This window comes from Lepidothrix coronata, unplaced genomic scaffold, assembly GCF_001604755.1.
Source record: "Lepidothrix coronata isolate B3197 unplaced genomic scaffold, Lepidothrix_coronata-1.0 Scaffold21, whole genome shotgun sequence".
Classification (NCBI taxonomy): Eukaryota; Metazoa; Chordata; class Aves; order Passeriformes; family Pipridae; genus Lepidothrix; species Lepidothrix coronata.
This window is the reverse complement of record NW_016690201.1, coordinates 2,655,586-2,683,169: the sequence shown is the minus strand read 5'-3', so window position 1 is coordinate 2,683,169 and position 27,584 is coordinate 2,655,586. Positions and strand designations below refer to the sequence as shown.

Sequence of the window (27,584 nt, the reverse complement as noted above, 5' to 3'; positions counted from 1 at the left end):
TAGTCTAGTAAGAACTTTAACAAGGTCACATAGTTTTTACAATCTACTATTTCATATTTACTGTGAAAGAGGAGGAGATGGATGGGAGAGACATGGGAAGAAACAAAATGCTTACTAATCAAAATATATATTCGACTTTATTAACTTGTTGAAGGCCATAAGTCTCAAGCTCTTGGGTGAACTGGCATGATTTTGTTTAAATGCATTTGGTGGTGATAAAGTTCTCAATCATATTGCAATTTTTTTTCTCAGCCCAATGGTAATAAATCAGAAGATCCATGTCATGTAACCCTGTCAGCATTTGGGACTTTTTCAGGTAATGATCTAGGAAACAAGAAAGATTTTCAGTGAGCAGCCCTTACTGATTCTGACTTTTCATTCCTGTCACTCTAACTCTTGTTAAAGGTGCACTTGATTTCCTTTTATAAAGGATCCATTAAAGTCATACAAGCATACTAGATACTTTTAGGTAGCAGTGATAAATGGTGTATTGAATCAGCATGTGAGGCATCTGTTTAAATGCAGATGTTACAATACTATTGGTATAATTACATAATTGCTCACTGTAATTTTAACTACTCATATTTACCTTACCTTACATATATTTATTACATTCACTTGAATACAGGATAACCAACTAGAAACTATGTGAAAATAATAAAGGCTTTTTCGTAAAAAAAAGGCATTCATAACAAAGTAGTAGGTAAAAAGCAGGGGACAGGTACAGGGATAAAAGGCAGCAGAAATCAGACTCCCCAGATCTGGGTTAATAGTGGATCATGGAAGTTTGGGGAATATCACTGACACTTGTACACTGGGCTGGTCCATTTTTCACACACATGGTGTGTGAATCTAGGTGTGCTAAGAGTTACATAAAATTTTCAGACTCCTCTGGTCTCTGAAATAAATCAGTCCTGCTCACCCATAAAACCAGAAAACTTTAACTTGTGTATGTCCAGGTGTCATCCCAAGAAGCTGATGAACCTGTGAGTCCAAACTCAATTGATGGGGAAGGTGAATGTCTCAACGGCTTAACCCAGCCACCTTTGGGTTTGGGTTTGTTTTTTTTTTAACCAAAACCAGTAACAGGAATAATAAAAAGGACCTTATTACCTCTACTGAATAAGAGAGTGGCCCATGCTTTTTTGTAGACAGCAGAGAAGGCACACAGGGTGAGGGGATGATGAAAGCCTCACCTAACAGAAACATTATTTGTGTTTTGCTCCTTGCTCAGGAATTGCTCTCCTATCAGGCATTCTTGGTACTCAACAATCACAAGCTGAGATGGGTTGCACTTCAAATGAGATATGTTGGAAGCCATATGCTTTTATTTCTAGAATTCATCATTATGGTTTGTCTAAGGTATGGTGTCTCCCGTGGTTAGGTAGAGCCCTTCCCAGTGTCTTTCCTTTTGTCTGGAAGCAATCCTTGGATGTATTCAGTTTTGGAGGTGGACTCAAAATTTTGGTGGTGGTCTCCTGAAAAGAAATAACAGTTCTTTCCCATAGGAAGTAAAGTGCGTAGGGCCAGTGTTTCAGGGGCAGATAACAGGCTGTGCATGGCAGGTATTAACCACATTTTTTCTGGGAGAAATCCCTAGAAATAATCATTTTTGGAGGTGGAACCACCTCCATTGGTGGTCTCCTGGTAGAAAATTACAGTTCTTTCCTTCTCCCACAGATGGACTGTCACCTTCTCTTCACTCTCGCAGATCTCACTTGCTAACCATAAAGAGTCCAGCAGCTAAGCCCATGCCAAATGTCCAAGAAGGAAAACTCACAGCTGATTTTACTCTTTCCCAGAAACCAGAGAACTATACCAAACTCATGGCTGCACTTCTCACCTATTCCTACCATCCAAACTCTCAGTCTCACAGCCTAGATCAAAACTGAGCAGTTTCCAGCTACAGCCCAAAAAAGAGAAGTGTGCCAAGATAGAAAGCTTTCCGTGACCTACCCCTTCTGATTGCGAAATTCTAGGTACTCTGTTATAGGAGTTGGGGGAGGGGGGGTGTTTGTTTGTTTGGTTTGTTGGTTTGGTCTATTGGGTTTTTTTTTTTAGCTCCTGGTGAATGTTCCACACCAGCAGCCTGTCTAGGGTGGAGTAAGTTCAGGCTTTATTGGTCTCCGGGCTTGGATCGTCCCCTTGAAACACTGATGACTTTTTCTCTGCAAGAAGCAGGATTCTTGCTTTCCTCTACCCGAGGCAGGGGAGGAAGGTAGATTTTTACTGTGTAACTTTAGCTGAAGCAGCAGCAGCCAGAAGGGAAACGGGCTGGCAGTTTTTGGCTGGGAGGTGCTTGGTTTGGGGGTTCATCTTTTTGGCTGGGTCATTTTTGACTACTTCAAGCCCCGAGGGAGGTCCTGGTTTCGCCTCTGCCCACTGCCTGGACGCCTCCTCGGAGCTGCTGAGGACCAAAGGAGCTCCCATGTGTCCCCCGCTCTCCCTGCTTTTCGCTGGACGGACCGGCACCTCCGTCCCTTGCCGGCTGCCTCCTCCAGAGCCCGGGCGCGGCGCGGACTGCCCGGGGCTGGCGCTGCCTGCGGAGGGGCTTCAGCCGCCCCCACTCTGCGATACAGCCAGATAGTCCCTGTGGGGGGCTCGCCCTGGGGTCTCGGCCCAGCTGCCGCGGCTGAGACCCGCCCTTTGCCGCGTGGGCTCGGCTGGAAGCGGGAACCGCTCCCTCGTTCCCCAAAAACCGGCACCTCCCGGGGCCCGGCAGCGCCCCCTGCTGGGCGTGGCTGTAACTGCGCCGAGGGGCGAAAAGCGGCTCCTTGTTTTCGGTGGGAGTTTGGTTACGGGGCTGCTGCTTGTTTTGTGGTGTTACCTATATATATATATGCGTATTCTTTACTAAAGAGCTGTTATTTTCTTTTCCGCACCTTCTCGACTGGAGCCTCTTAATTTCGAAGTTATGGTTATTCAGAAGGAGGAGCTTGGTTTTTCTCCTATCTTGCCCTCCTCAGCAAACATTTCTGTCTTGTTAAACTGAGACATTTATTGGGGCCCAACGTGGGGCTCGACGACGAGAAAGGTGAAAAAGGGATAACAACTCTTGTGTAATCCGTCTGTGTATTGATTTCGGAGCCCCTAGGCCCCGTGCTGCCTGAGCTAGCAGCTTTTCTTTGGCACATAACCACGCCGAGAGGCCTGTCCAGCTTGGCTGTTTTCTTCAGCTCGAATGATAAGACCTAAGTGGTGATAACTGCTTTCCAGTTCATGTGTTGGGTTTATGATGCTGCAAATTCACCACCTATGAGTCTCGTCTGGAGTATGTCCTTAAGGCTCTAGCTTAAGCTGTTTCCTCTGGGGATTTAAGGATAATGGCACCGATCCTTGTTGAGAAACACAGTGGGGTATGTTTTCCCAGCCCATAATCCATTTCCCCTTTTGGTGTCCACTACAATTGCTTCTCGGAAGTTTAAATCCTCTTTAGATGCCAGAGATGTCTTGCTCTTTGGGCTTCGCGTGCAAGTTTGTGCCATTATGGCCTACTAATATATGAAGAAGATAGGGCCAGGAATTGTCAAGGATGCATCCAGAAGCCCACCCTAGGGGTGGGAAACCTCGAGTGGCATGGGTTGTGGGAGGATATGGGTAAATTCTTAGAAAATTGTTCCAACATGGAAGTTCACCCTTGAACAACTCCTAAACCCCATGAAAATGATGAAATCTGTGAAGGAGAAAGGTCGTGGTAGACCCACGGAGGGGTAGCTCATAGTTGCATGTGGAGCTTTGTTACTGCCTACCGGAAGCTGCTCGGCATGGTGCAGCACTTCCAGGGAAAAGGGAAAGACGAGGGTAAAACGCCTGATACCATGGTGACTCAGGACATGGCCAAACCAAAAGAACAACCAATGGAGGTTGCCACGTATCTCACAATTGAACAAAGACAAGAAGCCACTTAGACACCACCTCCAGCTTGATAAACGTTGGGTTATTCAACCTCTCACCTCTGACACCAACCAACCTTCAATTAAAGGGCAGTCCATGGCTCTCTTCAGGCATCCAGCATAAGGAATGTTGCTGTTGACCAGCATTTAAAAACTTGTAAGAGCAGAAATTGCCTCAAAAATTACACTGCAGTAACACAAGCTCCTCTAGCAGGTATGTCAGTAACAAAATCTTTTAGTTACCTAAGCACAAAAGAATATGAGACTCATCACTACAGGCTAAACTTGAGCACCACTTCAAAATATACCAGTGAAGGTGGAGGGCGGAAGCTTTTTTAAGAGAAACAGTGCCTGCCAGTGGGGCAGAATGGGGAAATGAATTCAGAGTTTTTGAAGAAAACGTAGAACCTCATAATAGGAAAAATTAGGTAGTGTTGGGTAATAAAAACACCCCCACTTTTTGAAATTACTCTTGCTTTAGACTACAGCTGCTTGCTTTTATTGAAAAACATTAGGTGGAACACTCATCCTGTACAAGAAACGCTGACAATTAGTCAAATGCACAGAAGACCAAAGACAAATAACTGAAATATCTGCATTAAAACAAAAAAAGTTGCTGGCAAGTGTTCCTAGTTAGCATTTTGAATTAATGGCTCAAATATACACCAAGTTTTGCTTAAAGGAGTGCTGCCACCAGCCTGGTTTGGTTTCCTCCCCTTGAAGCTGTAAAACATCTGACTTTCAATACTGCAGTTGTGAGATACTGAGTTCGAATCTCACTGAATTATATATTCATGTGGGTCAGAGTCAACCGGCCGTAAGTGTGTGGTTGGGCCTGCAGGTACCTGGCAAGGCCTGCCCACAGAGAGCACATGGCAGAGCCACAAGGCACATGGTATAAGGCCTGCAGCCAACACGGACGGCTGAGCCCACAGAGCACACACAGCAGCTCCAAGAGCCACGTGGTCGGGCTGTCAGCCAAGGCAGACCTGCCTGGTAGCCCACCCACACCACACCCCTGGAGCCTGTGACTGGCTACACACACCTCACTCTGGCCTGGAAGGCACTGAGGGGTCAATGACTGGATATCCTGCCTGGGAGGCAGGACCAAACTATATAAATGTGGGAGCACGAGACCCTATGAGAGCTTTTCTCTTCTGGTTGCCGCCATGAGAGCCATCAGATCGTGGGGGTAACTATTTTTCTCTCCTTCCTCTCTCCTCTCTATTTCTTTACTTCTTTGTTTTCTTCCTTTAGTCTTTTCTTTCTCTTGTGGGTAACTTAAAACCAATGAGTTGTGTTTTACTAAGATGGTGTACTGATTGTTTTGTGGTGGATGCTTTTGTGAACTGGGCCTTTGTGCTGGGTGTTTTGGTGAAATACTTATGGCCTTGGTTATGCCACCCCTGTAAAACCTTTTTCCAAAATGTCTTATTTTCTCACTAAATTAAAAGAAATTCTCTTAGAGAAAGCGTAGCAGCGTTTTCTCCATATGTGAATTCGAAGTAAGAATGAACTAAAAGCTTTTCACAAGTTTAGTAAGCAAACATAAAATTCTTAAATATAAGTAATATTTCCAGTTAAGCGTAAAGCTTCAAAAGTGGAGCATTATAGCATGGAAAAGCCATTTTATCTAATGCTGTTAAAGCCTTTATTGATGTCACATTTTAGCTTTGAACTTGTAAAAAAACCTCACAAAACACACAAACTACAGAACCATAGTTTTTGACCCATTCCTGTCTCCGAGCATGAGTTGAGCAAAGGCTGTGGAGACAAGACAGGGAAAAGTGATTTAATGTTGTTCCTTCAGACATCACAGCATCACAGGGAGGTTTTGCATTGGTTTAGCAAAATGCACACCCAGTTCAGTAGATATTGAATATCGGGGAAGTCAGGAGATAAATTCTTTGCTTTCAGAGAGAAAAATTTAAATAAATATTTACATTAAACCAGAAGTCTACAGATTGATTTATGACAAGTCTTGCTTAAGAAAAAAAAAAATCTATTTCTATCTGGGGTATCCTTTTAAGAGAAAGAAGAGGTTGGCTAGGATGGCTACGATGCTTACTCAGCACTGTTCCACTACAGCACGAGCCACTCATGTCTTTCAGCTCTCTGACAGCTTTTCCAATGTTTCCACTGATCCCAGAGGATTACAAGGACAAGTTTCACTTTCTCCAGTCTTCAGCAGTTAAACATGTAATTTCTTTCAGACTTTCTTGGGCAGAGGAGCCACACACGACTCAATAGCTGTCAGTCTTGTCTCCAGAGCTTTTAATATAGTGTGTGCCTGCAAAACAACCAGGGAGAGGGACTTGATTGCAAACAGAATTTCACAATACTAAGAGCGAGTGTAGGTGACAGACAGGGCTCAAGTCTGATCTCACATTACCAATCCTATTTGAGTTTATTTCGGTTACTTTCATAGTTTGAAAGCTCACTTGACTCTAACGTTTGCTCCGTAACTTTTTCCAGCCTTGGCGTCAGAGCCACACGCTCACCTTTTGCTGGACAACCATCACCTTCCACAGTCAACTTTCTTATGCTATTTGCTCCCAACCTTCCCTACCTGCAGTCACAAGTTTTCAGTAGAGTAAAACATCAACTTGATTTATGATGTAATATTTCAATACAAAGTTACAGCAAAAGCATTTGCACAAAAGGCAAAAGAGACATGGCTATAAGTTAAGTGAAGATCTGGAGAAGTGAATCAGAACTAATTAGGAATGAAGTATCAAATTACTGAGATATAAATAGGAATCTAATGCTGTGAATGATAAACAGAAAATGCCAATTACTGTGAAAATTAAAGGAAAAGTTACTGAAAATCTGGCATAACACAAGATCCTAATGGCATGGAGCAGTACAACAGACGTTATAACTCACAGGATTGCTCTGGGTGAAATAAGCTGTTTTGTAGAAGCTATTGAAGGATATTAAGATTTCACAGAAGTGATTTAAACAAAGAATGATATAAGGTTAAATCTTACCCTTTCCAGCACCTCTTGCAAGACAGCTTGACTTTCAAGAGTCAGCGGCTCCTCATCAGTAAGAGCTTGCTTTTCTGAGGATCCTAGAATATAGCTGAAATGCCACAGTTTAGATCATGAGCTTCTCACTCTGAAGGCAAAAAGCCAAAGGTAGTGCTGCTCCAGAACCCCGAAAGACAGCCATGGGTTCTGGGGCTTCAAGATACAGCAAAAAATTACACAGACATGGAGAATGGAGCAGCGCTGGCTGGGAGAAGCAGCCACAGCCATCACTGCCCAAGAAAGTGCCTTTTTGTGGCCAGGTTAGTGCTTCAGAGAATTTTACTGCCATGGGAAAAACAAAGTATCAGAGCTGTGGAATGAAGAAAAAAAACCTGAAACAACTGTCCAGAGTAAGAGGGTGAACAGCCACATCGATACAGCACAATAAATGGGAACCTAACAAAAAACCAGAAACATTGAAGCTAGCCCAGACAGAAAAAAAATCACTGTTTACTAGAGCATATGCATTCACAAAAGAACTCTGGTGTGGAGCCTTAGTTCAGGATATAGTTATTGGAGAACATTTTAAGACCACTTTAAAGTGCTATAAACTAATTAAACCCAAGCACACCTTCATTTTCCGGACAGTTTTTAAGATGGCTAAGTGAGAGTCTCAAGCACATACTTTGCCCACCTTAGCAAGGACAGAGCAGACTTGGCCAGTACAGGTTAGACCCCACACCAAGTTGTGCCTAAGGCCCTCTGCCCACGTTTCCTGCTGGCAATGCTAACCTCTAACAGCTAATAGGCAGGTCTTTTTGGTGCTACCCATGACTGCAGGCTTGTTTTACAAACTCTCTTCTGATTAAATGAGAAGGAACCCTCTTGTGCCGTGTACCTAGTGTTATTTTCTTGGCTGGTATGCAATTTCTTACACAAAAGGCAGCCCGGGTATTGCATTTTTTTCTAGGATTTGTCTTACACAGGTGATGTTTCTCATTCTTGAGCATTATGATGCCAACAGCAGTAATACAGAAAATCACTGTGGGACAGAGCAGCACAAACAGCTGTATCTGGATATGCCACAGACACAACAGCAGCACCCCTCAGTGAAATGCCGGCTCAGTGAAATGGGTTTGTCAGGCTTCCCCATAAACATTCTGCATGTACCTTTCAATAGAATCAACGCTGAAACAGAACAGACCCCTCTTGTAGTCGAGATGCTTTGGGGTGCACCTGTAGATGTTTCCAAGTGTCCTCGAGCAGCCAGAGCAGAACAAGGTTTCTACCACGCTGTAAGTAAGACATGTAACATTTATTCAGGAGAAAATAAAAGGAAGCACCTTTCTCCATCCCTGTTCTAAAAAAATTCATGCATTACAATTTTTTAGAGCTTTACACAGTGTAATTATGGGCACTCATCTTTCAGCCTGCATTGCCAGTGGCTCCTTAGGCTGGCTGACCTCAGCAAGACTAACAGAACCACTGAATGGCAGAAGGGTTTGGGATGGAAGGGACCTTAAAGCTCATCCACTCTCACCCCCTGCCACGGCATGGACACCTTCCACTAGATCAGATTCCTACAAACCCTCTCCAGCCTGGCCTTAGACACTTCCAGGGTGGGGCAGCCACAGCTTCTCTGGGCAACCTGTGCCAGGGCCTCACCAACTTCACAGGGAAGAATGTCTTCCTAATACAAGGAATAAACAGAGTGTTCTTGCAAAACTTGTAATAGTCATAACTGGTTTAGTAAGAGAGTGGAAAGTTACTGGTTATGCAGCCTTTGATCTGTGTAGTTTGCTTAGGAACAAGAGAATCAATCAGCTGCAAGGAATAAGTAACCCTCCTCCAGCTCTGAAGTAGGTGACAACTCCATATGAAAGGTATAGTTTGATGTGATGTACGCTGAAAAGGGAGGGGAGCCTGTAACCCTGGAGTATCTCAGCCAATGGAGAAACAGGGAGGGATCTGCATTTCAGGTGAGATAGGATAAAAGGGAGGCTGAGTCCCCTACCAAGTTGAGTGACCTCGCTGAGGTTTGTTCAGTGAACTCTCCCTTTTATTCGAATAAAAGTTGATTTTTTTTTTAGTTAGCTTCTCTGCCTCCTGGCTATTTATGTGTTTCCAAATGCCTGGATTTTTTGAATACTAATATCTAATCTAAATCTGCCTTCTTTCAGTTTAAGGCCATTCCCTTGTCCTATCACTACACGCCCTTGAGAGAAGTCCCTCTCCCTTAGTCCATAAGCACCTTGAACAGACCTAATCCGCGAGCACCTCGCACAGACCACCCGCAATAAGTGTTTCAGGGGCTCCCCGGGGACACACGGGCACTCCCGCCCGCCGGGCCGTTTTACCGGGCTTGTCCTCAGCGCCTTCCCCGGGAGCTCCCGGTTCCCCCAGGACAGGGAGGGCAGTGCCCAGGCGGGGACCCCCCCACACCGTCTCACCATCCGCACTCGTCGGGCAGCTTGGAGACCTTCCGCTTGTGGTCCACCGAGACGCTGGCGGCCGCACCTGCACAGGGGAAGGGAGAAAGGGAGGGATGCGGGGAGGGGACCCGCGGGGAGGGGACACGCCAGGGCGGCGGGGCCGGGACTCACTGCGCAGCAGGATGCAGCCGCTCTCCTCGTCGTTGGACACCCAGCTCAGCGTGTCGCCCACCGGCCGCTTGCAGCCGGCGCACAGGAACACCATGGGCAGCTCGCTGTCCGAGCCCTCCGCGCCCGACCCCCACCGCTGCGGCTGCTGCTGCTGCTCCGCGCTCCCGGCGCCCACCTCCAGCAGCGACATGGAGCACTCCAGCTCCGCCGCCAGCTCCGACGGCGGGAACAGGGCGCCCGCCATGGCCTTGGGACCGCCCCGCGCGGAGGAAGCGGCAGTGACGCCCCTCATCGCCTTCAAATCGCCCGCCGAGGAAGCGGCAGTGACGCGGCGCGGGGAGCCCGGGCCGACCGCGGCGGGTCCGCCCCCGCACCGCCCCCGCACCGCCCCCGCACCGCCCCCCGGGCACCTCCCGTCTCGCCCGGGAAGGAGAGGGCGTTTTAAGGTCACCGAGTCCAAGCAAGATGTATGGTTATTCCAACACATCCTTTATTTACGAAGCGTTTTATCAAATCGCGCCTAGTTCATGGAATATCCTGAGTTGGAAGGGACCCACGAGGATCATCCGGTCCAACTCCCGGCCCTGCGCAGGACACCCCAACAATCCCACCATGTGCCTGAGAGCGTTGTCCAAATGCTCCTTGAGCTCTGGCAGCCTTGGGGCCGTGATCACTGCCCTGGGGAGCCTGGGGACCACTACCCACGGTCCAGTGCCCGACCACCGTCTGGGGGAAGAACCTTTTTCTAATATCCAGACTAACCCTCCCCGACACAGCTCCAGCCATTCCCTTGGATCCTGTCACTGGTCCCAGAAAATAGAGATCGGAGCTGCCCCCTCCACTGCCCCTTGTGAGGAAGCTGCAGACTGCGATGAGCTCTGACCTCAGTCTCCTCCAGATGAACAAGCCAAGTGTCCTCAGATGCTCAAGCGCTCCTTGAGACCCCAGTTCTTTACCTCCAGATAAATTCAGGAATGTCTTTCAGCCCAGCTGTGCTCATGAGCTCTTAGGAGCAGTGCACTGCTGAGAGGGGTTGAGAGGGAAGGGTTTGTGACCTAGCTGGCACTTATCCATCCCATTCTTGGGTTACTTGACATCCATCTCAGTTTAACTGTGATGAGGAGTAACATAATTATCCGTAAGGAAAAGAGGATTGCATTTTAAGGACTGCTGTTACATCTCTGCCAGATTAATACTCATTGCCACTGGATGTTTTCAGTCCCAAAGCAGTCCTTGAGCTGTGGGACCCCTGAGTGATTGACACAGGCGTCAGTTATGCAATTCTCTTTCTGAGGGCACTGAAGTACAATGAAGCAAGAGTATCAGGCTGGAGCTCTGAGCTCTCTTAAAATGCACTGCTGGCATGGCTAACAGAACAAACTCCTCTGAGTATTTTTGGTCGTATGAATATTATTGGGATTACATAGATCCAATTCCAGTAGATGGAAGCAAGTTGAAGGTTAATAAATGTAAGTATTGTAGAGTAGTAGGTGCTAAGCTAGTACAGGTGAAATGTTGCATAGCTTGTCTGACTGACCTGGTTTTGTTTCCTTGCAATAGAGCCTGTGCTGGGGCATGGTTTGTATAGATGGGTGCCTGCCTTCAGACTGGTTAATTGCTAACACTGAAACTCTGCACTTTAGCTTCCGGCATTTGAAACTCTAAGACTGCTGATACTAACTCTTGTTTGGAAGGACAGATTTTTTGAAGTTGTTTGCTCAAGGGAAATCTGATGACTTGCAAATCTGTAATTTGGGATGTTATCTACCTGTACTCTACTGTCAACAAAGTTGACTGAGTGAGCAGAGATATTCATAAAACTTTTGTGGTTTTGTCTTGCAACCTCAGGTTTACATTGCAACTCACAAACATTGAGAGCCTTAGTAAAAGAAATGGATGTTTCCACTAGCCAGGAACAAAAGCTGTTCTTTTATCTTTCCTCCTTTGATTTAGGGCTGCTGAATGGATAAAGTAATAATATACATTATTGTGAAAATGCTATCCTGCTGTGGAAGCTGATTCTGCTGTGTTTTGCAGTTTATTTTCAAAGGATATGATATGAAATAGTATTCACCTCCTTCACCTTGCTATAGCTCACAATTTTGCACGATGAAATCGTAACATCGTTGTATGGTTACTTAAAGTGGCATGTAATTTTTTTTTGTCCTAATGTAACTCCACTGGTTCAGTTTTGCTGAGATGAAATGACAGGCTTTGTTCTGAGGGATGAACTGAGTGTAGTGGATGGATTGACAGCAATCAAGGGAGAGCGGGAGGTGTTTGAGTCGCTTCCTCTCCAGGCACTTGCTTTCCCTCCATTTCTGCCAAGGCTCTGCCTGTGGTTGTGTCCTCAGTTAAGTGACAAAGTTAAGGGGTTTATCTATTGCTGTTTAGTTTACTGAAGACAGCTGCAACTGTTCAGATGTGGTTTCAGAAACTAAAATTGCTTTCCCCAGGGTTATTACAGTGATCTGGTCTGTAAGGAAAATGTGATGGTCTTTCAGAATACTGTCATGTCTCTGTAATTAGCACAAAAAACTGCCTTTCTGTCAGTAAAGACTGAACTGGCCCATGTTAGGAGCTGCTTGTCCTTTGCTTGCTTGGAGAGCAAGAACAGGAAAAGGGAGCAGAAACTTACCCTGCACTGCCTCTAGGAGAGCTTTTCTGGCTGAGAGTTTATTGCCTCCAAACTTAGAGCACCACACCTTACAGCAGGTGTTGTAAATATCCACATCCTTCCGCACAGAAAATCTTGCTCTGTAATGCTTTGGAGCAACATTTGGTTCTGCTGGGACCAGGCTTCCCAGCAGAATTAGAGTAGCTTCTCTAATTCTCTTAATTTGAAAGTTAGGGCAGATAATTACCCCCAAATTCCACCAGGGAAAACCCAAACTGCACCAAAAATCAGGAATCTAAGCTTTCCACTTTTTTCTTCTCCTTAATAACATTTTTCTACCATTTGGGTTGCCTGGTATATAATAAGGGTGGTGTTTGTGTTACAGCACTTTCCTCCCTGGGTATTTCTCTCTACTCAGCTGCCTGTTTTCTTGAAATTCATAGAAACTCTACTTCTGAGACAAAATGCACACCTCTGTTTAATTTAAATTTGTTGAGAGTTTTGTGGAAGAAATTACCCCATGTGCCTATGAGTGATCTTATCATCCTTATTTCCATTAAAAGCAGGGCAAATCAATCTCTTACTGTTTGTTTTTTTCCACTTATTTCTCTCCATAAAGAAGCTGAGAAGTCTGCCACCTTTCAGGTGTTTTTATATTCTAAGGAGATGAAAACTGACATTTTGCCATGTCAGCAGTCCAGGAGGAATGGAGACTGCATCCTCTTGGTACTATTATTCTTCCTTCTCCAAATACCACTGTGAGAACAGTGGGTTACCAGTTAAAAAGAAAACACCAAGGGAAACAACCCCACAGCTGGTTAGTTTTTAACTTGAGTAAAAGCATCAGTCAAGCAATGACTGTACTTTGTAGGTTTTCCTGTGTTTGCATAATATTTACATTCTTATATCTCCAGAAGCCACAGCTGGAATTATTGCCTTCATGTTCTTGGGATGTGCAGGTGGATTAAGTTCAGCAAGTCCTTGCCTTTTGCACTGAGGATGAAATGTGGTCATTTCTGCTCAGATAGCAACAAGCATTCCAAGTTTGTAAAAATGTAGGCTACCTCCAGGATCAGAGTAACCCAATAAATATTGATGTTCCAGAGGGTCTCTGCTGAGTGACTGCAATGGGACCTGAGTGTTTGTTCAGGAGCATTGCTGGGGCAGCCCAGGTGAATCGTGCAGTTCCCGTAACCCCTGGGATGGGATTGGAGCTCCCTGATTCAATTTTGCCTGTTGGTTGTTTTTATTTAATGTAAAACAGAGATCTGAATCTCTGCACTTCCTTTCCTCCATTATGTGGCTGGTCTCTGAAGCTTTGTGAGATTGTTTGTTCCATGAAAATGCATCTAAATCCAGCTGTAAAATCGTGGTCTTGTTTTCTATTAATAATGTTGTGCAGCTCTCTCCATTTTGTATAAAAATAATTAAAAAGCTTAAGTGGCCCATGAGCTAATAAGCTATTTAAAAACATGCACACACACACACAAAAAGGTAATGGTAAAATTTAGCAATAGGAAAGCTTTTTATTGATTGTTAAAATATATTATTCCACTTTTTTTAAGAAAATATCCTAATTGCAGAACTTAAAACCAGGAAGTTTTGGTTCAAACTCCCCCTGAGACCTAGAGTAAATTTATTTAACTTCAGTGAATTCCATGAAACATATTAAATCTGCTCTTAAAAGAAGGAACCAAAATAGTTCTGATACAGAATTGTGTAAATCCAAACTCTTCATTTCTGTCCCAGTGGCTCTGAACACTTCAAAACTTTGGGCTTTTCAATATATCCTGGGGTCATGACCTTGCTTTTTAGATTTTTTTTTTACCAGAAGTCCCCTAATTCTCCCTTTAGGAGCTGTGGTTGGCCACTATCACCCCATTGCTTTTTTCCATAATAAGTTGGCGAAGAGCATGTCAGAATATTTGCCTTCACATGCTAATTTAACGTTCTCTGAATTAAAGGTCATTAAAACTTTCTTTAACAGAGGAAGAATAAATAAGCTGCCCCTCCACATTGATATTTCTCAGTAGCCCAGCCAAAACTCAGCTTTCTGATAAGGGTACAACTGGGCCAGCCCCAGTTTGAGGTTTAAAAGGGGCTGGGCTAACTCCCTTAATCTCTTTGTAGCTCTGATGAACTTCTTCACAGAAGAAACATCCAATCAAACATACTGGACCTGTTTCAAAGAACATAGTGTTTTCTGTCCTTTCAGAGGAAAGATTTATTTTGTCTTGGTCAATATTTGTCTCTGGAGTCAGTGACCCTTCCTTTTCACCCCAGTGGAAGTGAGTCGCCAGCTGTGACTTCAGGGCAGAGCACCCAACCTTCCCGAGGCCCTAACCTGGGCACTGGCCACCTCCACCCTGATCCCAGGAAGGAGCATTTTTGAAACAGTGACCGAATGTGCTCCTGGGGCAGGAGTGGATTCATCCCATCTCTCAGCAAGCCCATGGCTCAGGCAGTACTTTACACAGCACTGTAGCCTTCATTAAAAAGCAGCTTCCTTTGCTCCCCCAGCCACCTCATACTCCCATTTCCCCATTTTGAACACATACTTTGGCACTGGGAATCCTCTTGCTTGTTCCTTAAAGAAACCACTTGGTCCTGATAAAGCAGGCAGCCTTTTGCACTGTTCTATGATGATTACAGAAGCACTGCAGCTGAACAGGGCAAGGGTCACATCCTCTTCCACTGCACTGATGTGCTGTGAGGGTCACAGACACTTTTGAACAAGCTTTCCTTGGTATTTCTCTTGGTATAAAATGCTTTCAAGGCTGTAATTCCCTCCCTTGGGGCATCATCTTAAAGATCCTGCGTTGTACTTTTTCCCCTAAAATCAGGATTTGGCAGTAACAGCTCAGGCTTCAGCACCACACTGCATCCTGCACTGTGACTATGTAAAAGGAACCATATCCAAATATCTGCACAGCTCTAGTCACCAGCATACTGACTGGATGCTTTTTCCCAACCCATCCCTCAGCCCTGGCCTTGCCCTGTTACAATAAACTCTTAGGAGGCTCTCACGACCTTTAACAAATTGGCACTCAGATGCCTCTCCCTAAAAGGAGAAATTGAACCAATCAAGTGGTTCAATTGAGAACCTTTATTAGAGACCATAAATTATATTGCTGTGTTTTATATTTGCTGTGGTAGTGGTGACAGGATTACTGTGTTGTGTCCACAGACTCCATTGTCATCGCCTTCTGGGTCGGACTTGCTGCCTTCGTGACGTTACTTTTTCTTATTTTACTGTGTATGTCCCGCTCCGGATCAACTCCAGTAAAGTAAGTACAACCAGACATAAAGTAAGTGCAGATCAGTGTGATAAAATAACCTGAGACATTCACTCCCTTTAATGATCCAGCAGTTACATACAACATTTATAATTGCACAGAGATGACACTCTTTACGTAATTATTTGATTGGAGTGTCTTTTGACCCACAGCCATTCACTGTTTGCATAAATCACCTGCATAAAAAGAACTGATGAGGTTTGCAGGTGACATAACACAGCTCAAATCCATTGGTTTCTCAAGGAGCAACAACATTAAAAAAGGCAGCTTACCCAACTAAACCACAAAGCAGGAGGCAGGCTAACAACACAAGAAACATGGAAATGGAAATAAAATTGCAGGATAGCGGAGGTATGTTCCCAATAATTTACTATTCCTAAAAAACTGGCAGGAGAAGTCTGTATACATGAAAATCTCAGTGTGTTTGGGAGACTTAAACAAAGTATTGATTTTTAAGATTTTTTTTCACTTTTTCATCATGTTACTGAGTGAAATACTTGGCTTAAAAATATCCATATTTATCCTTGATATGTTCAATTTTGGCCTTCAAAAGAGCTATTGTGAACAAGGCAAGTCTAGGACTGTTTCGTGGAGTGCCCGGGAATCATTAATGAAAAGCACTATTGGATGAGATTTGCTTAGACTTTTCATTTTTCTAAACTTGAAACGTACTGTAAGAAAACAATTTTAGGACTGAAGGGAGTATTCAACACACACACACAAAACTTGCCCTTTTTGATTGAGTTCCATTTGGTTTTTAAGCCCCATTTCAGTTACCCTTCTCCCAGTTCCAGCAACGAAACCGAACGGGGTGTCTGGAAGAAATCATTCCTGTAAACTTCCACCAGCCTCCCCTGTCATCCTCTTTGTTATGTCATCCACCCCTTACCCTTGGCATGACAGTCACCCGATATCTGTATGGAAACCTCCTGTCTCTTTCCCTGTGATAATTCTGATACATTCACCCAACAAACACACACACACACGTCACTGGTCAAGGCTGGAGAACTTTTACCTTCACCATTTCTGTTCTCATCCATCTCTCTGTCACTCCCAGGGACATGCAGGGTACTGTGTGCTCTCCCAGCTTGCTCAGGGCCAGGTCAGAGGAGCCAGGCGGGTCCTACGAGCGCACCTTGTGCTTCAGGGGAATGTTGAGCAAACCCCCACCACAGGTCAGCTAGATCCCTGGGGTGTCCCTGAGGGTTGTGTTTTCATAGGATCACAGAAACATAGCATGGGTTTGGTGGAAAGGGACTTTAAAGATTATCTAGTCCCACCTCCCCCTGCCATGGACAGGGATACCCCCCACTAGCCCAGGTTGCTCCAAGCCCCATCCAACCTGGCCCGGAACACTTCCAGGGGTGGGGCAGCCACAGCTTCTCTGGGTAACCTGTGCCAGGGCCTCACTACCCTCACAGGGAGGAATTTCTTACCAATATCCCATCTAACCCTGCCTTCTGGCAATGAGAAGCCATTACCCCTTGTTCTGTCCCTCTAGACCCTTGTCCAAAGTCCCTCTCCAGCTCTCTTGGAGCCCCTTTAGGCACTGGAAAGGGCTGTGAGGTCTCCCTGGAGCCTTCTCTTCTCCAGGCTGAAACCCCCAGCTCTCCCAGCCTGTCTCCTGAGCAGAACTGCTCCAGTCCTCGGAGCGTCTCCATGGCCTCCTCTGGGCTGTCTCCAGCAACTCCATGTCTTTTTTGTGTTGTGGTCCCCACAGCTGGAGCTGGGGTCTCACCTGAGTGGAGCAGAAAGGGAGAATCCCTTCTCTCATCCTGCTGGTCTCGCCTCTTTGGATACAATTTTTGCATCTCTACCACTGCTATGCAACACCAGGGTCTCCTCTTTTGGCAAGGGCACACCACCCTCCACAGCAGAGTCTGCTTTTTTTAACCTGCATCTCCACACAGAAAACAAGCCAGTGTCAAAGTGTCTTCCAAAAGGCCTATATCTACTTATGCCACAGCTTAATCCTTGGTTAGAGACACTGAGAGGTCCTGGATCTGACTCCGTGATCTGATTGCACCACACATTGCTCTGCAATACCAAAGAATTTGGTGCTAAGTCTGATGGGTGAGTTTGAGACGCAAGAGGGCAGGAGGTTGTGGAATCCAGGTCCCAGTCCCCTTTGTCACCATTACATTATCTCACAGAAATAAGACAAAAGGTCTGGGGCATGGGACCAATGATTTTAAACCCATTAGCGTGCCAAGGCAACTGAGGATCACACTGCTGGGATCCAGACCCAGTACTAACAATTGCTTCAGTGTTGTTTCTTACCATCCAAAATGATGCAGAAAAGTGAGGGTTAGTGGCTGGAGACAGTTCCTGGCTAAGGCTGGACCTTCACACAGTGGAAGGGGGACAGGGCAAGTTCCTTCCTGGACCTCTCCAGAGGAACACTGGTCTCCCATGCATTTCATTGGAGGCTATACATTCCTGGCAGCCACGCACAACCCAAATTTTCTGGCTGTCCAGACAGTGTAATGTTGGAAAAAAAACCCCGAGTTGGGTGCCCAGAGAGTTGGAAGATCTCTCTATCTCATCCCTCGTCCCAGCCTCTTGCTCTCAGAGAGGTTCACTCCAGGGCCTCTGGGCTCCTTGGCAGCATGAGCTCTGCTGGCTCCACACAGATCTCCTGCAGGAAGAAACTCCACTCAGTGTTTAGATGTGGTGCCTCATCACCCTCACAGTAATCACGGACATGAAGCTGCCTTTATCTTTCAAATCATGCTTCCCTCAAAAAATGACATCAGACATTTTTCACTGTACTTGGCTTTCTCTAGATCTGCACTGCCCTTCGAATCACTATTTCAGTTGTATCTTATCTCAGATTTAATTCTGTGATTTTGTCTTGGCTGAGGTCAGTCACAGCACTGCCTTACAGTACTCTGAGTACTGGGACTCTGGAACTCTTCCGGCCTCCTCCAACCTCCCTGCTGTCCCAGGGATGGCTAATGATTAACAGACCCTGCCAGAGTTCTCCTCAGACAGTCCCTGGGTCTCTGAGATGCAAGTTTTCCAGCTGATTTAAAAACATGGATAGCTAACTGATGGTATTTAGCTACTTAATGGACTGGAAACATCCTGTTTTGGTAAGAGTTTTTTTGTCTTGCTTCTGTCAAAGAGAGAGAAGAGAAATGAATAGAATACACCGGCAGCATAGCAAAGAAACTCTCAAACCTGTGCTGGGCCTGTTGCTGAGACTTTGGGGTTTTGTTTCTGCTTTTTGAATTACCATTAAGCAAAATCTCTGTTGGGCTAGTCTTGTCAGGCACAGATATTTTAAGCTTTCATTTGCAAGTAATATAAATTTGAGGTTATAAAGTTTATATTTCACTTCTTTCTCCCATTTGCTTTATCTTGCTTTTTAGATTTTGGTTATTAGCTTTATGTAGCCAATTAAACACTTGCTTTTAGTCCAAAATGTCTTCTTTCTCCCTTCTGAAGCCAGGATGGCTCCAGGACATTAATAAGGCTTTTCAAAAATTTTCCATTGTCACTTTTGGGTTACATTTTTCTTCCCAGTGTAATTTTCCTCACCACCTTTGAATGCCTAAGGACACAGTAGCAGTTGAGATCTTGTCTTCAGCCCTGTTAACTAGAACTTACTGCTTCTAGGCCAGGACTCATCTGCTACTTACTTTTTAAGGGTGAAATTTGGGAAACTGCTGGCAAGAGGGCTCAGGGAGGAGAGGAGGCAGGTGCACTCTGCTGTTCTCGTATCACCCCTTCCACCCCACCACTAACTTCTTTTTCTGGCAGAACCACACATCTTTGAGTTGTTATTGTTTGTACATTTCCTGCTACTTGAGACTTATCTGTTCTTTTCTAGGTCTATCCCATTTCCTTGGTCAGTTCTCCACCAGCCCTTAGAGTTGTCTTGTTTTTCCCCAACCCCAGTATCAGGCAATCCTTCCCAAATATCTCACATCCCTCTTGTTCCTGTCCCCAGTGACACCCATTCACAGTCTCAGGAAGCTCTTATCCCTCTTTGCTTCCCCAGAAGCAGCAGTGACAGTTCCCTTCACCCTTGGTACAGAGAACGTCATAGCAAAGTTTCTACTTTCCTCTTTAAAAGTCTCACTAAAGGACCGAATTAAAGGCTGGACCCCCATCTTGAGGGAGAGAGGGGAGACACCTCATACCTTTCCTGTTGGTCATACTCCATTTCCAGGCAAGGACATGGTTCTCATGGTGGATGAAGAGGGCTGAAGTCCAAGAGCTTCTCTCCTGCTGGATTCAATGTCTTCTGTGTTAGAAGCAGCATCTTCTTTATTTCTTAAAACTTTGATGTACTTCCTGTTGAAACTGAGACTGTCTCTCTTCCAAACACATTCCTGATAGCTGTACTTTTTTCTGTCCACACATTCCAGACAAGTGATTGTAGGGAGCCAGATGGAAGAAAGCAGTTCCAACGAGGAACAGCCTCACTGTGATGACCTCAGGAGCCCATACTCAGATGTGGTTGCTTCTTAAACACTGATCTCCCTTTCGGATGAAATGGGCATTCCTGGAAGGATCTGAGCCTGAGGTAAAACTGGAAGAGGTCAAACCAACCCAGCAGCGCAGTTCCCATGGCTGCAGAGAAAAGCTCAGTGCTGTGACTGCCTGTTAATCACCTGGATTCAGGAAAAAAAGGAAAATGTCTTTCAACAAAGAACAAACCTGAAAAACCCTGGATGCATAAGAGGAGGTCCTAATGGCCATATTTGAGTAAAATGGCTCAGCACTCGCCCCAAGAATAGAACATATCCTTTATTTACTTTTGCAAAAAAATATTTCGTTACTTAAAATTTATTAAAATACTGTTTATCTAGAAGAGCTTTTAAAAAGAGAATGGCATGTGGTGGTTTGCACTAATTATCTTCCTGAATAAACAGTTACTTTACTTGCTACCTGGAAATACAGTTTTGCTACCAACAACCAATTGCTTTTTGCTTCCCTTTTGAAATGGTCAATGGTAAAGAAACTGTCAGTGTTGAACAGTCTTGAAATGGTATCTGCCAGTTACCAAGGTGTTGGAAAAAGGGAATATGTGTCATATATCAAGAGAATGTATTTTATATCAAAGGAAAATGCTGGCAAAACCACAAAAACAACACTACATTTCTACACGAGGCTGATGAATAGTTTGACAGAACTACTGCGGGTCACGGCAGTGTTTCGGTGATGTGGAGGGGATGGGTCCAGCTCAGCTGGAGCAGAGTCAGAAGAGACACATTCCCTCTCCCTTCAGTGGCCTTGGCTCTTCCCAGCTCTCCTCCCCACCAAACGCAGGCAGAACTGGAGAGGCTGAGATGCCCTCGGAGCTCCGGGAAGCACAAAGCTGGTCTGCAGAGTCAAGCTGAGAAAGGCAGCGAGGGCTGGATGAGAGGTAAGGCTGCACAGCAAGTTCCTGGGCTAAGTACAACACAAAACTCATTTGAAACTTGAGGAGAAGCATAGAAATTCCACATCCCCAAGCAGGCAGCAAAAACTCCTCCAGGGAAGCACTGCCAGAACAGCCTCATGTGGGAGTGTGGGCCAGGATGATGCCAGAGTGGGTGGGTTGGGCTGCATTATCAAAGCCTTGAACACAAGAGACAGACCAAACCCGCCAGGCAGCTGTTTGTATTGCTGGTTTGTTTTTTAAATCTTCAGATTTATTTAGCCCCAGAGATAAGGCACTGCTGCAGTTTGCTTTGTGAGCAAACTGACTGAGTGGTGCTGGGCTCAGAAACCCACCCACGTGTGAAGGCTGCCGGGTGGTTTTCCACACTGAGTGTGGAGAAACGAGGAAAGGCTGCAGAAACTGATGGTGCAGCATGGACAGAGGTATCAGAGCCAAGTGTTTCCATTAGCCAACTCAGATGGCCACAACAGCCTCCCCCTCCTCATGGGGCACCCTCACCCTTTGCCAGAGCTGAGGGAGTTCTCACAGGAGACAAGAATCCACTCCCTTGCTGGCACCAGCTCTCCCACTGCAAATTAGGAATTACTTGCAATAGTAACTCCACTGCAGTCACACAGTGTCACCAAAGACACTCTGAAGAAAACCTGACCATCCAGACCCATTTTCCTCCTAAGGATGCAGCAGCTTCAACCATTCCTGCCCCACCTGTATGCCCTCAGCTGGAACCTCTCTCCTGACCAGTTCTGCATGGCCTGCCTGCTCCAGTATCCTCCTCCCTGACTCAGGACAGACTTGTATCACCCTGTTTTTTAAGATCCTCCACTCCACAAGGGGATTTCAAGGGGATTTCTGGAAGATGTGGATGCTCTCATTCATGACAACAGGTGTTCTTCCATGGGTTGCACTGGAACATGGCTCGGAGCACATAACCACTAAAAAGACCTTTTTTATTTTTTACCTTTCAAATTACCTGAAAATACAGTATGAAGTATATAAACAATAATAAATACCATGCAAAACACAACCCTGGCTTATAGCACCCAACTTGGGGGCGGGGGGGGGCGGAAAGCAACGCATTTGCTCCCGTGACATTCCATACGTACCCATTTCAAAGCTTCCCAATGCTTTGCTTTCCACAGGGAGCACTTTATTTCCCCTGCCCCCAGAGTCCTCCATTAGAATCAGAGAATCACGGAATTGTTTAGGCTGGAAAAGCCCTCTAAGATCAAATCCAACTGTTCCCCAGCACTGCCAAGGCCACCACTAACCTACGTCCCCAAGTGCCACATTCACACTGTGATCCCTCCTTATCCGTGGGTTGGGGGAATGCTCTTACCTCATTTCTTTAATTATCTCAACATATCATACAATAAACCACTGTGGGGTGTGCTCAGGCCCACGAGACAACCAAAAAATCCCTTCCCTTTGTGTCATGGGTATTTTCTTTGACAGTTAGGTGAGATGGAAAGACATCTTTTGTTTTGGAACTCCTTTGGTTTCACTGTGCCTGTTTGGTTTTTGTAATCAAGGAAAAAAAGGGTTTTTTCCTTCACACACATTTCCTGATGTCAGCCCCCTGAAACAAAATGTAGTCTCCAAGGGGCTTTCAGCTTTGTTAAGAAATATTATTTTAAACTCAAGTCCTGATACAGAGCTGACAGCTTCTTTAGGACAAGAATATTCAAATGTAAAAGCAATCTCATTACTTGGGTCTCATGTTTTTTATTTAAAAACCACAACAAATTCAATACACGTCACAAGGAACGCGCAGTTCTGATTTTTCCCTCTACAGAATTTGTACAAAGGACCTGGGCACAGCATGTATTTGTGAGACAATTTAATAAATCCTGGTTTACATTTCAAAGCTTCAGGTCCTGGGTGTTTGCAGATCTGGACTGTTGTGTTCACCTGCCCTCCAGGCCACATTCCAGAACTATCTATCAGAATTCACAGAGAATTCCCACTAAAACCCACAAATTATCAATTAGCAGCAAGTCCCTTGGGCTTTAGTTCCATCTCCCACCAGTTCCAAGTGGAGAGAAGATGGGCCTTTGCTGCAAGTTCCAGCAGCCATGATGGTCAGGGCTTTTTTTAATTTAAGAAAAACCAAGGATAATAAAAATAGACCAGCTCCGATATAAATGCTTTCAAAAGCCATATCATTTAAAACCAAGAAGAATCACAGACCACCATGATTCCAGTGTTCAGTCTTTTATTCACACTGGTTTTGGTATGAAATAAACTTGGTTCTTCAAGAAATAGTAAATCATCATGGCTAAATCTCCAGCTCCTCCTTCTTTGCACTTACACCACATTGTGGGACGTTCTGCAGCCTTTTTTCCCCATTTTATATTGGAGAGAGGACGGACTCCAACGACACAGGGACTGGAACTGTGTCTGGACACAGGTCCAGAGTGTAGGAAAGAGTCTTTTTGGTTCTTCATAAAGTTAAAAATGCCTTAATAAAAATTATATAAATGTTGTGTTCCCATACTGTTCAAGAAAAGGGAAACTGGAACTTTAATGTCCCACTGAGAGACAATGAATACAATTTTCCCCCTCTGAGTTTGCTCAGTAAACAATAACAAAACACTGATTTTTATGACCAAACCAGTTAGGTCTGTATGGGGACAGCTCAGGAGGGTTTCACGGCTCACAGCGACAACGGCAGAGCACAGAACATTAAAGATTAAGAGTCAGTTCCCTGAATTAATGCCCTGATGTTGCCAAGTAAAGTGTTTTGCAAAGAGACCTAATAGTTTCTTCTCCTTGTTCCTGAGTTTCCAAGTCATCACCGTTTATTTCACCATCTGCACTAGTGCAGATCAATCTGACATGAGTTATTAACATATCTGGCTCCCGTGCTCCAAGCCACATGTCCTTGATGTAAACGGATGTCAGGAATACACAAACAGCTGTGGAAGACAAATTAAGAAAAATCAGAACAGATACTTCCACATAGTAATATCAAACCATTTACCTCCAGACTTATGGTTTAAAATAGTTTCCTGTTTCCCTAGATGGAAAATCTGGGGGGGGTTTTGCCCATGCAAAGCCAATGACTCCTCTCACACGAAGGAAACAAACCAGTTTCCTGTCAGCTTCCTTAAATAAAACAGTTTGAAATCTGGCCTGTCAATCTGGCTAACACTGACCAGTACATGGATCAGCACCCATGACCACATGGACTTGTTTGTTGCAGACTATTTTTCCCCTTGGAATGGTATTTTTTGAACTGAACTCCATTTTAGTCCTCGAAAGGGAAGTTTCTTTGTGGGAGTATGAGTATTGTACTGTCAGAAAGCCCCACAAGTGTGACCCTTCTCTATGTTGCCCACCCTGAGCTCATCCCATCACACGTACAGCTTCTGCCTTGGAAGGTTATGAGCTCCAGTGGACATGGGCAAACTTCAGAATGGTCTGTTGAATTAAAAAAACCCATGGAACTCCCTACTTCCTCCCATCACTGCCTTGTAACAAGAGAGATAATAAGGAAGAGACAAGTTACCTTTCTTGTTCTCATCCTCTTCTGTCATGGCTGAGAGGCACAAGGATTTCACAAGCTCATGGAAGCTGTTGGCCAGGCCCTGAGCATCCATGAGCTGAAGCATGATGGAGCTGAGCACAGGGAGCTCTTTGGAGAGCTGAGCCTCACAGACCCGGGTGTAGAACTTGAAAAGGTTCTTCCTCAGTGTCTCATCCCTAAGCATCTCCCGCATGGCCGCCGGCTGTGGCACGACACAACCCTGGAGCCAGCGCAGCATCAGTGACACGTTCTGCTCACTGAGGCTGTACTCCACCATGGACTTCACCAGCCATTTCGTGACCATGAGAGTGGATGCACAGGTGAGACTGACTGAGTCATCCCCAAGGTCAGTGGGCCTGAGGGGCTCCCCTCCCTGTTTGGAAGGTGGCGCTGGGAAAACAGGCTCCCAGTGGGCGAATATGGAATTCAGATGGTCTCTGCATTTCTCCAGTTCAGACACTTCCAGGTCTGCAGCAGCGTCATCTTCTTCAACCCCGTTCTTTTTCCGAATGTGACGATATGCACGAGAAGAGGCTTGGGGCTTGTTCTTGTCTTTAATATTTTCTGTAAGAAAAAAAACACCACCAAAACAAATATCAGATACTCTAAAGGTATCTATGTACTTTCCTGGTACAAAATTATGCGAGAAGGGTGGTCTCCTGTGTTGATTCAGTAGCTAAAAGGGTAAGTACCAGCCTCGTTTTGCTGCCTCATGGAGCCTATGCCATTCAAATGGGCTCTGGGCAGCTCCCAGGGGCTCCAGGCTGGAACACTGCTCTGAACGGGATCACCCAGCCTGGAGGTGAGAGAAGCCCTCGAGGCTTGGAGCAACACCTTGTGTTTTAAACCCACACATACAATAAGTTACAGATGTCACTACAGCAACTCTCTTCGTGTCTTTCTGAGGAGTTTTAAAGGGTGTGAAAAACTTCAGAAAAACTGAAGCTTTTACAGTATCCCTTAAATATGTGATACTTTCATAATTAAACTGATACAGAACACTTAAACAAACCTATAGAAGCTTTAATGTGCACCAAGAGCAGCTGTAGCTGCAGGAAACCAGCGTTGTTTTAACACCTCTCACTACCAAGTTCCTTGGACATTTTATTCAGAGATATCACAAGAAAATTCACACAAGTCCAGACATATTTTTCCTTCCTTCAAACACTGAATAATTAACTATTTAATTTTCCCTTGCTTTATTTTTTTTACCCACGTATCACTTCCAGATCACCCATCCACACTGAGAACAATTCAAACCTTTGAGCACAAAGCCTCCTGGCACTGCTTTTTCTTTTTAAGATTTAAGAATAGTTTCTCAAAGTCTGATACCAGATTTGCAATTAAGTTCATTTTAAAGCTCTTTCCCTTTTTAAAACTGTGTTTCTCCAAAGCTTCCAAATTGTGTTAGAAATCGCTGCAAGGAAGACCTGTAAAATTGCTTTCCATTTCCCTTCCTCCTCCCACCAAGCCATATCAGATCATCCAAGTAAAGTTATTAACACTATTTCCTGGGAAGTTTGCCTCACTTATACGGTTGGTTTGTGACAGCCTCAACAAAGGCTTCCTCCTCCGAAATATTTTAGCACTTACTGAGCAATTCTTTGATTTGGTATTTCTGAGCAAGGGCCTGCAGGTCGTCCTGCAGCTGCAAGTCTTTGTCGATGAGGCTCCACTTGTGCAGCAGCAGCAGCACCTCCCTGTTGGAGAGGACTCCCTCATTCACCGTGAAACGCCTCATCTCCCTGAAGGCCTCAACAACCACAGCACGATATTCCAGCACAGAACTGAGGGTGCTGAAGAACTGAGTCAGCTTGGCCAGATCTAGATTTGTCCTACGAACAGAAAACACAAGTGCCATGTATTTTTCTGTGTGCTAATTAATAAGTACAAGGTTTTTTCCCCTTACAGTCCATATGGTCAGGAATTAAGGATGCAGAACTTAACAGCAACTGTGCATCAAATGTTACTTTATTCCCCATGTCATCAAACAGCTAAACCTTCCTGTCAAAGAAATCTCATCCAAATTCACTACTCAACTTCCAAACAGAAGGTGAAAAAAAGCATGGAACTACCAGAGATCAAGAAATTTTTCTGCCCTTAATAAATTTCAAAGGGTAGAGAGGACGAGATGCAAACTGATTAAAAACAAAACCAAAGGACTTACCGAATGTGTTTGACTAACGTGATCAAAACATACAGAAATTCATTTACAAGCTGAATAGGAAGAAATTTCCTGCTCTCCTGGGATTGATTCTTTCTTTCTCTCTTGTCTCCTAAATTTGTTAGCCACAGAGTATGGAGTAAGGAAATAATTTTATTTATCACCTTGTTTTCCAGAAACCTGAAAAACAAAAGAAAACCCATATGGAAGGCAGAGCCTGACCAGGAACTGGTCCATCACCTACAGGGGACCATATTCTTGTGCACTTTTGGTGCTAAGCCTTGCATGAACCTGTCAGGGCACTCTATGCAGAAGAGATTTTGTGTGTGTGTGCCCACGTATGTGAAGGAGAGGCAAGGGGAAGAGGAAGGAGCAGGAGGAGAAATGTTCTAGACAGCTCAAATCCATTACTGTGCCAATCACTGTGCAGCAGGTCCTATGACAGGATGTGAATTGTGGGCATTTGAAATTTAAAAGTTACACACACTAAAACAAGGCACTGTTTTGCTAAGTTTTTCAAGGAAGTGTTCTCAAAAACACAAAGCCCCCTCCACCATCCCTCCCTTCCACAACCTGAAAGCATCTTGTTTCCATTTTCAGAAACACAAGGGACATTTCAGAGTTCAGCAAGTTCTGCCAGTACAGCCCTTGGTGCCGAACATGACCGGCCCTGACTGTCTCCATCTGTCACCTTGGTTTTCATACTCAGTCACAAAATTATGCTACTGGGGACAGTAGAATTGTTCCCATTTCTCTAGTATTTCCCTAGTTACCTTTTCTCTAGGATGTGCAGGACCCAGGTTAGGAGGCTGTGATCCTGTATCAGCTCATAGGCAGCTCTGGTGACACGAGCAGCACTTTGCAGTATCTCCAGAATACGACTCTGAAACAGAAAATGTAACTTGTTCTTTCACAAATTCAGAAATGGTCAGGATCTAATTATAAAACTTTTAGAAGGGCATAATTAGTAATTGGACTGGTATCTGATCAGCTTCAAGGTAAAATGTATCACCAACACCAATTGTTCTCAGCAACCCTGGGGAAGAAAAGACGTCTTCCTTTCAAAGCTTCATACCACAGGTGCTAGTCTTACAAGAAGTCTTAAAGTAGCAGGACAA

The 27,584-nt window shown here is 44.9% G+C and overlaps 3 protein-coding genes across 7 annotated transcripts in view; 1 reads left to right on the top strand and 2 right to left on the bottom strand.

Moving 5' to 3' along the window:
* Positions 1 to 4,369: 4,369 nt before the first annotated feature.
* On the bottom strand, positions 4,370 to 9,756 carry MIS18A (MIS18 kinetochore protein A). The gene is made up of 5 exons (XM_017807898.1): positions 9,469 to 9,756; positions 9,316 to 9,382; positions 8,036 to 8,158; positions 6,884 to 6,977; positions 4,370 to 6,183 (listed from the first exon to the last, which is right to left on the bottom strand). Exons 1-5 carry the CDS (start codon positions 9,710 to 9,712, stop codon positions 6,103 to 6,105), a joined length of 609 nt encoding a protein of 202 aa, XP_017663387.1. The 5' UTR covers positions 9,713 to 9,756; the 3' UTR covers positions 4,370 to 6,102.
* A 991-nt stretch (positions 9,757 to 10,747) lies between these two features.
* On the top strand, positions 10,748 to 21,800 carry MRAP (melanocortin 2 receptor accessory protein). Of its 5 annotated transcripts, none has more exons than XM_017807900.1 (3): positions 10,748 to 10,937; positions 15,273 to 15,372; positions 19,758 to 21,800. In XM_017807900.1, the coding sequence occupies exons 1-3, from the start codon at positions 10,832 to 10,834 to the stop codon at positions 19,858 to 19,860; spliced, it is 309 nt and encodes a 102-aa protein (XP_017663389.1). In that variant the 5' UTR covers positions 10,748 to 10,831; the 3' UTR covers positions 19,861 to 21,800. The 5 variants fall into 5 exon arrangements, 1 of the variants encoding a protein (XP_017663389.1); XR_001873664.1 differs by lacking the exons at positions 10,748 to 10,937; positions 15,273 to 15,372 and adding exons at positions 11,885 to 11,895; positions 18,362 to 18,476; XR_001873666.1 differs by lacking the exons at positions 10,748 to 10,937; positions 15,273 to 15,372 and adding an exon at positions 18,241 to 18,476 and having other exon boundaries at positions 19,758 to 20,758; positions 21,518 to 21,800.
* Positions 21,801 to 22,974: 1,174 nt separating this feature from the next.
* Positions 22,975 to 27,584, bottom strand: part of URB1 (URB1 ribosome biogenesis 1 homolog (S. cerevisiae)) — a 41,481-nt gene continuing 36,871 nt past the window's right edge. Inside the window, exons 35-39 of the mRNA XM_017807896.1 lie at positions 27,240 to 27,349; positions 26,470 to 26,646; positions 25,896 to 26,137; positions 24,285 to 24,866; positions 22,975 to 23,691 (exon numbers count right to left, since the gene is read on the bottom strand). Coding sequence (XP_017663385.1) covers positions 23,486 to 23,691; positions 24,285 to 24,866; positions 25,896 to 26,137; positions 26,470 to 26,646; positions 27,240 to 27,349 — 1,317 coding nt within the window. The 3' untranslated portion in view covers positions 22,975 to 23,485. The remainder of the gene's footprint in view (positions 23,692 to 24,284; positions 24,867 to 25,895; positions 26,138 to 26,469; positions 26,647 to 27,239; positions 27,350 to 27,584) is intronic.

What these genes read in the sequence shown, in the direction of transcription:
- MIS18A (XM_017807898.1), bottom strand. Translation starts at nt 9,712, where the DNA reads ATGGCGGGCGCCCTGTTCCCGCCGTCGGAGCTGGCGGCGGAGCTGGAG. An exon ending in CGGCTGCATCCTGCTGCGCA is followed by an intron (nt 9,383 to 9,468) that starts GTGAGTCCCGGC and finishes TCCCCTGTGCAG; the next exon opens with GTGCGGCCGCCAGCGTCTCG. An exon ending in TGCAAGAGGTGCTGGAAAGG is followed by an intron (nt 6,184 to 6,883) that starts GTAAGATTTAAC and finishes GTTGTTTTGCAG; the next exon opens with GCACACACTATATTAAAAGC.
- MRAP (XM_017807900.1), top strand. Translation starts at nt 10,832, where the DNA reads ATGGCTAACAGAACAAACTCCTCTGAGTATTTTTGGTCGTATGAATAT. An exon ending in CAAGTTGAAGGTTAATAAAT is followed by an intron (nt 10,938 to 15,272) that starts GTAAGTATTGTA and finishes TTGTGTCCACAG; the next exon opens with ACTCCATTGTCATCGCCTTC. An exon ending in TCCGGATCAACTCCAGTAAA is followed by an intron (nt 15,373 to 19,757) that starts GTAAGTACAACC and finishes CACACATTCCAG; the next exon opens with ACAAGTGATTGTAGGGAGCC.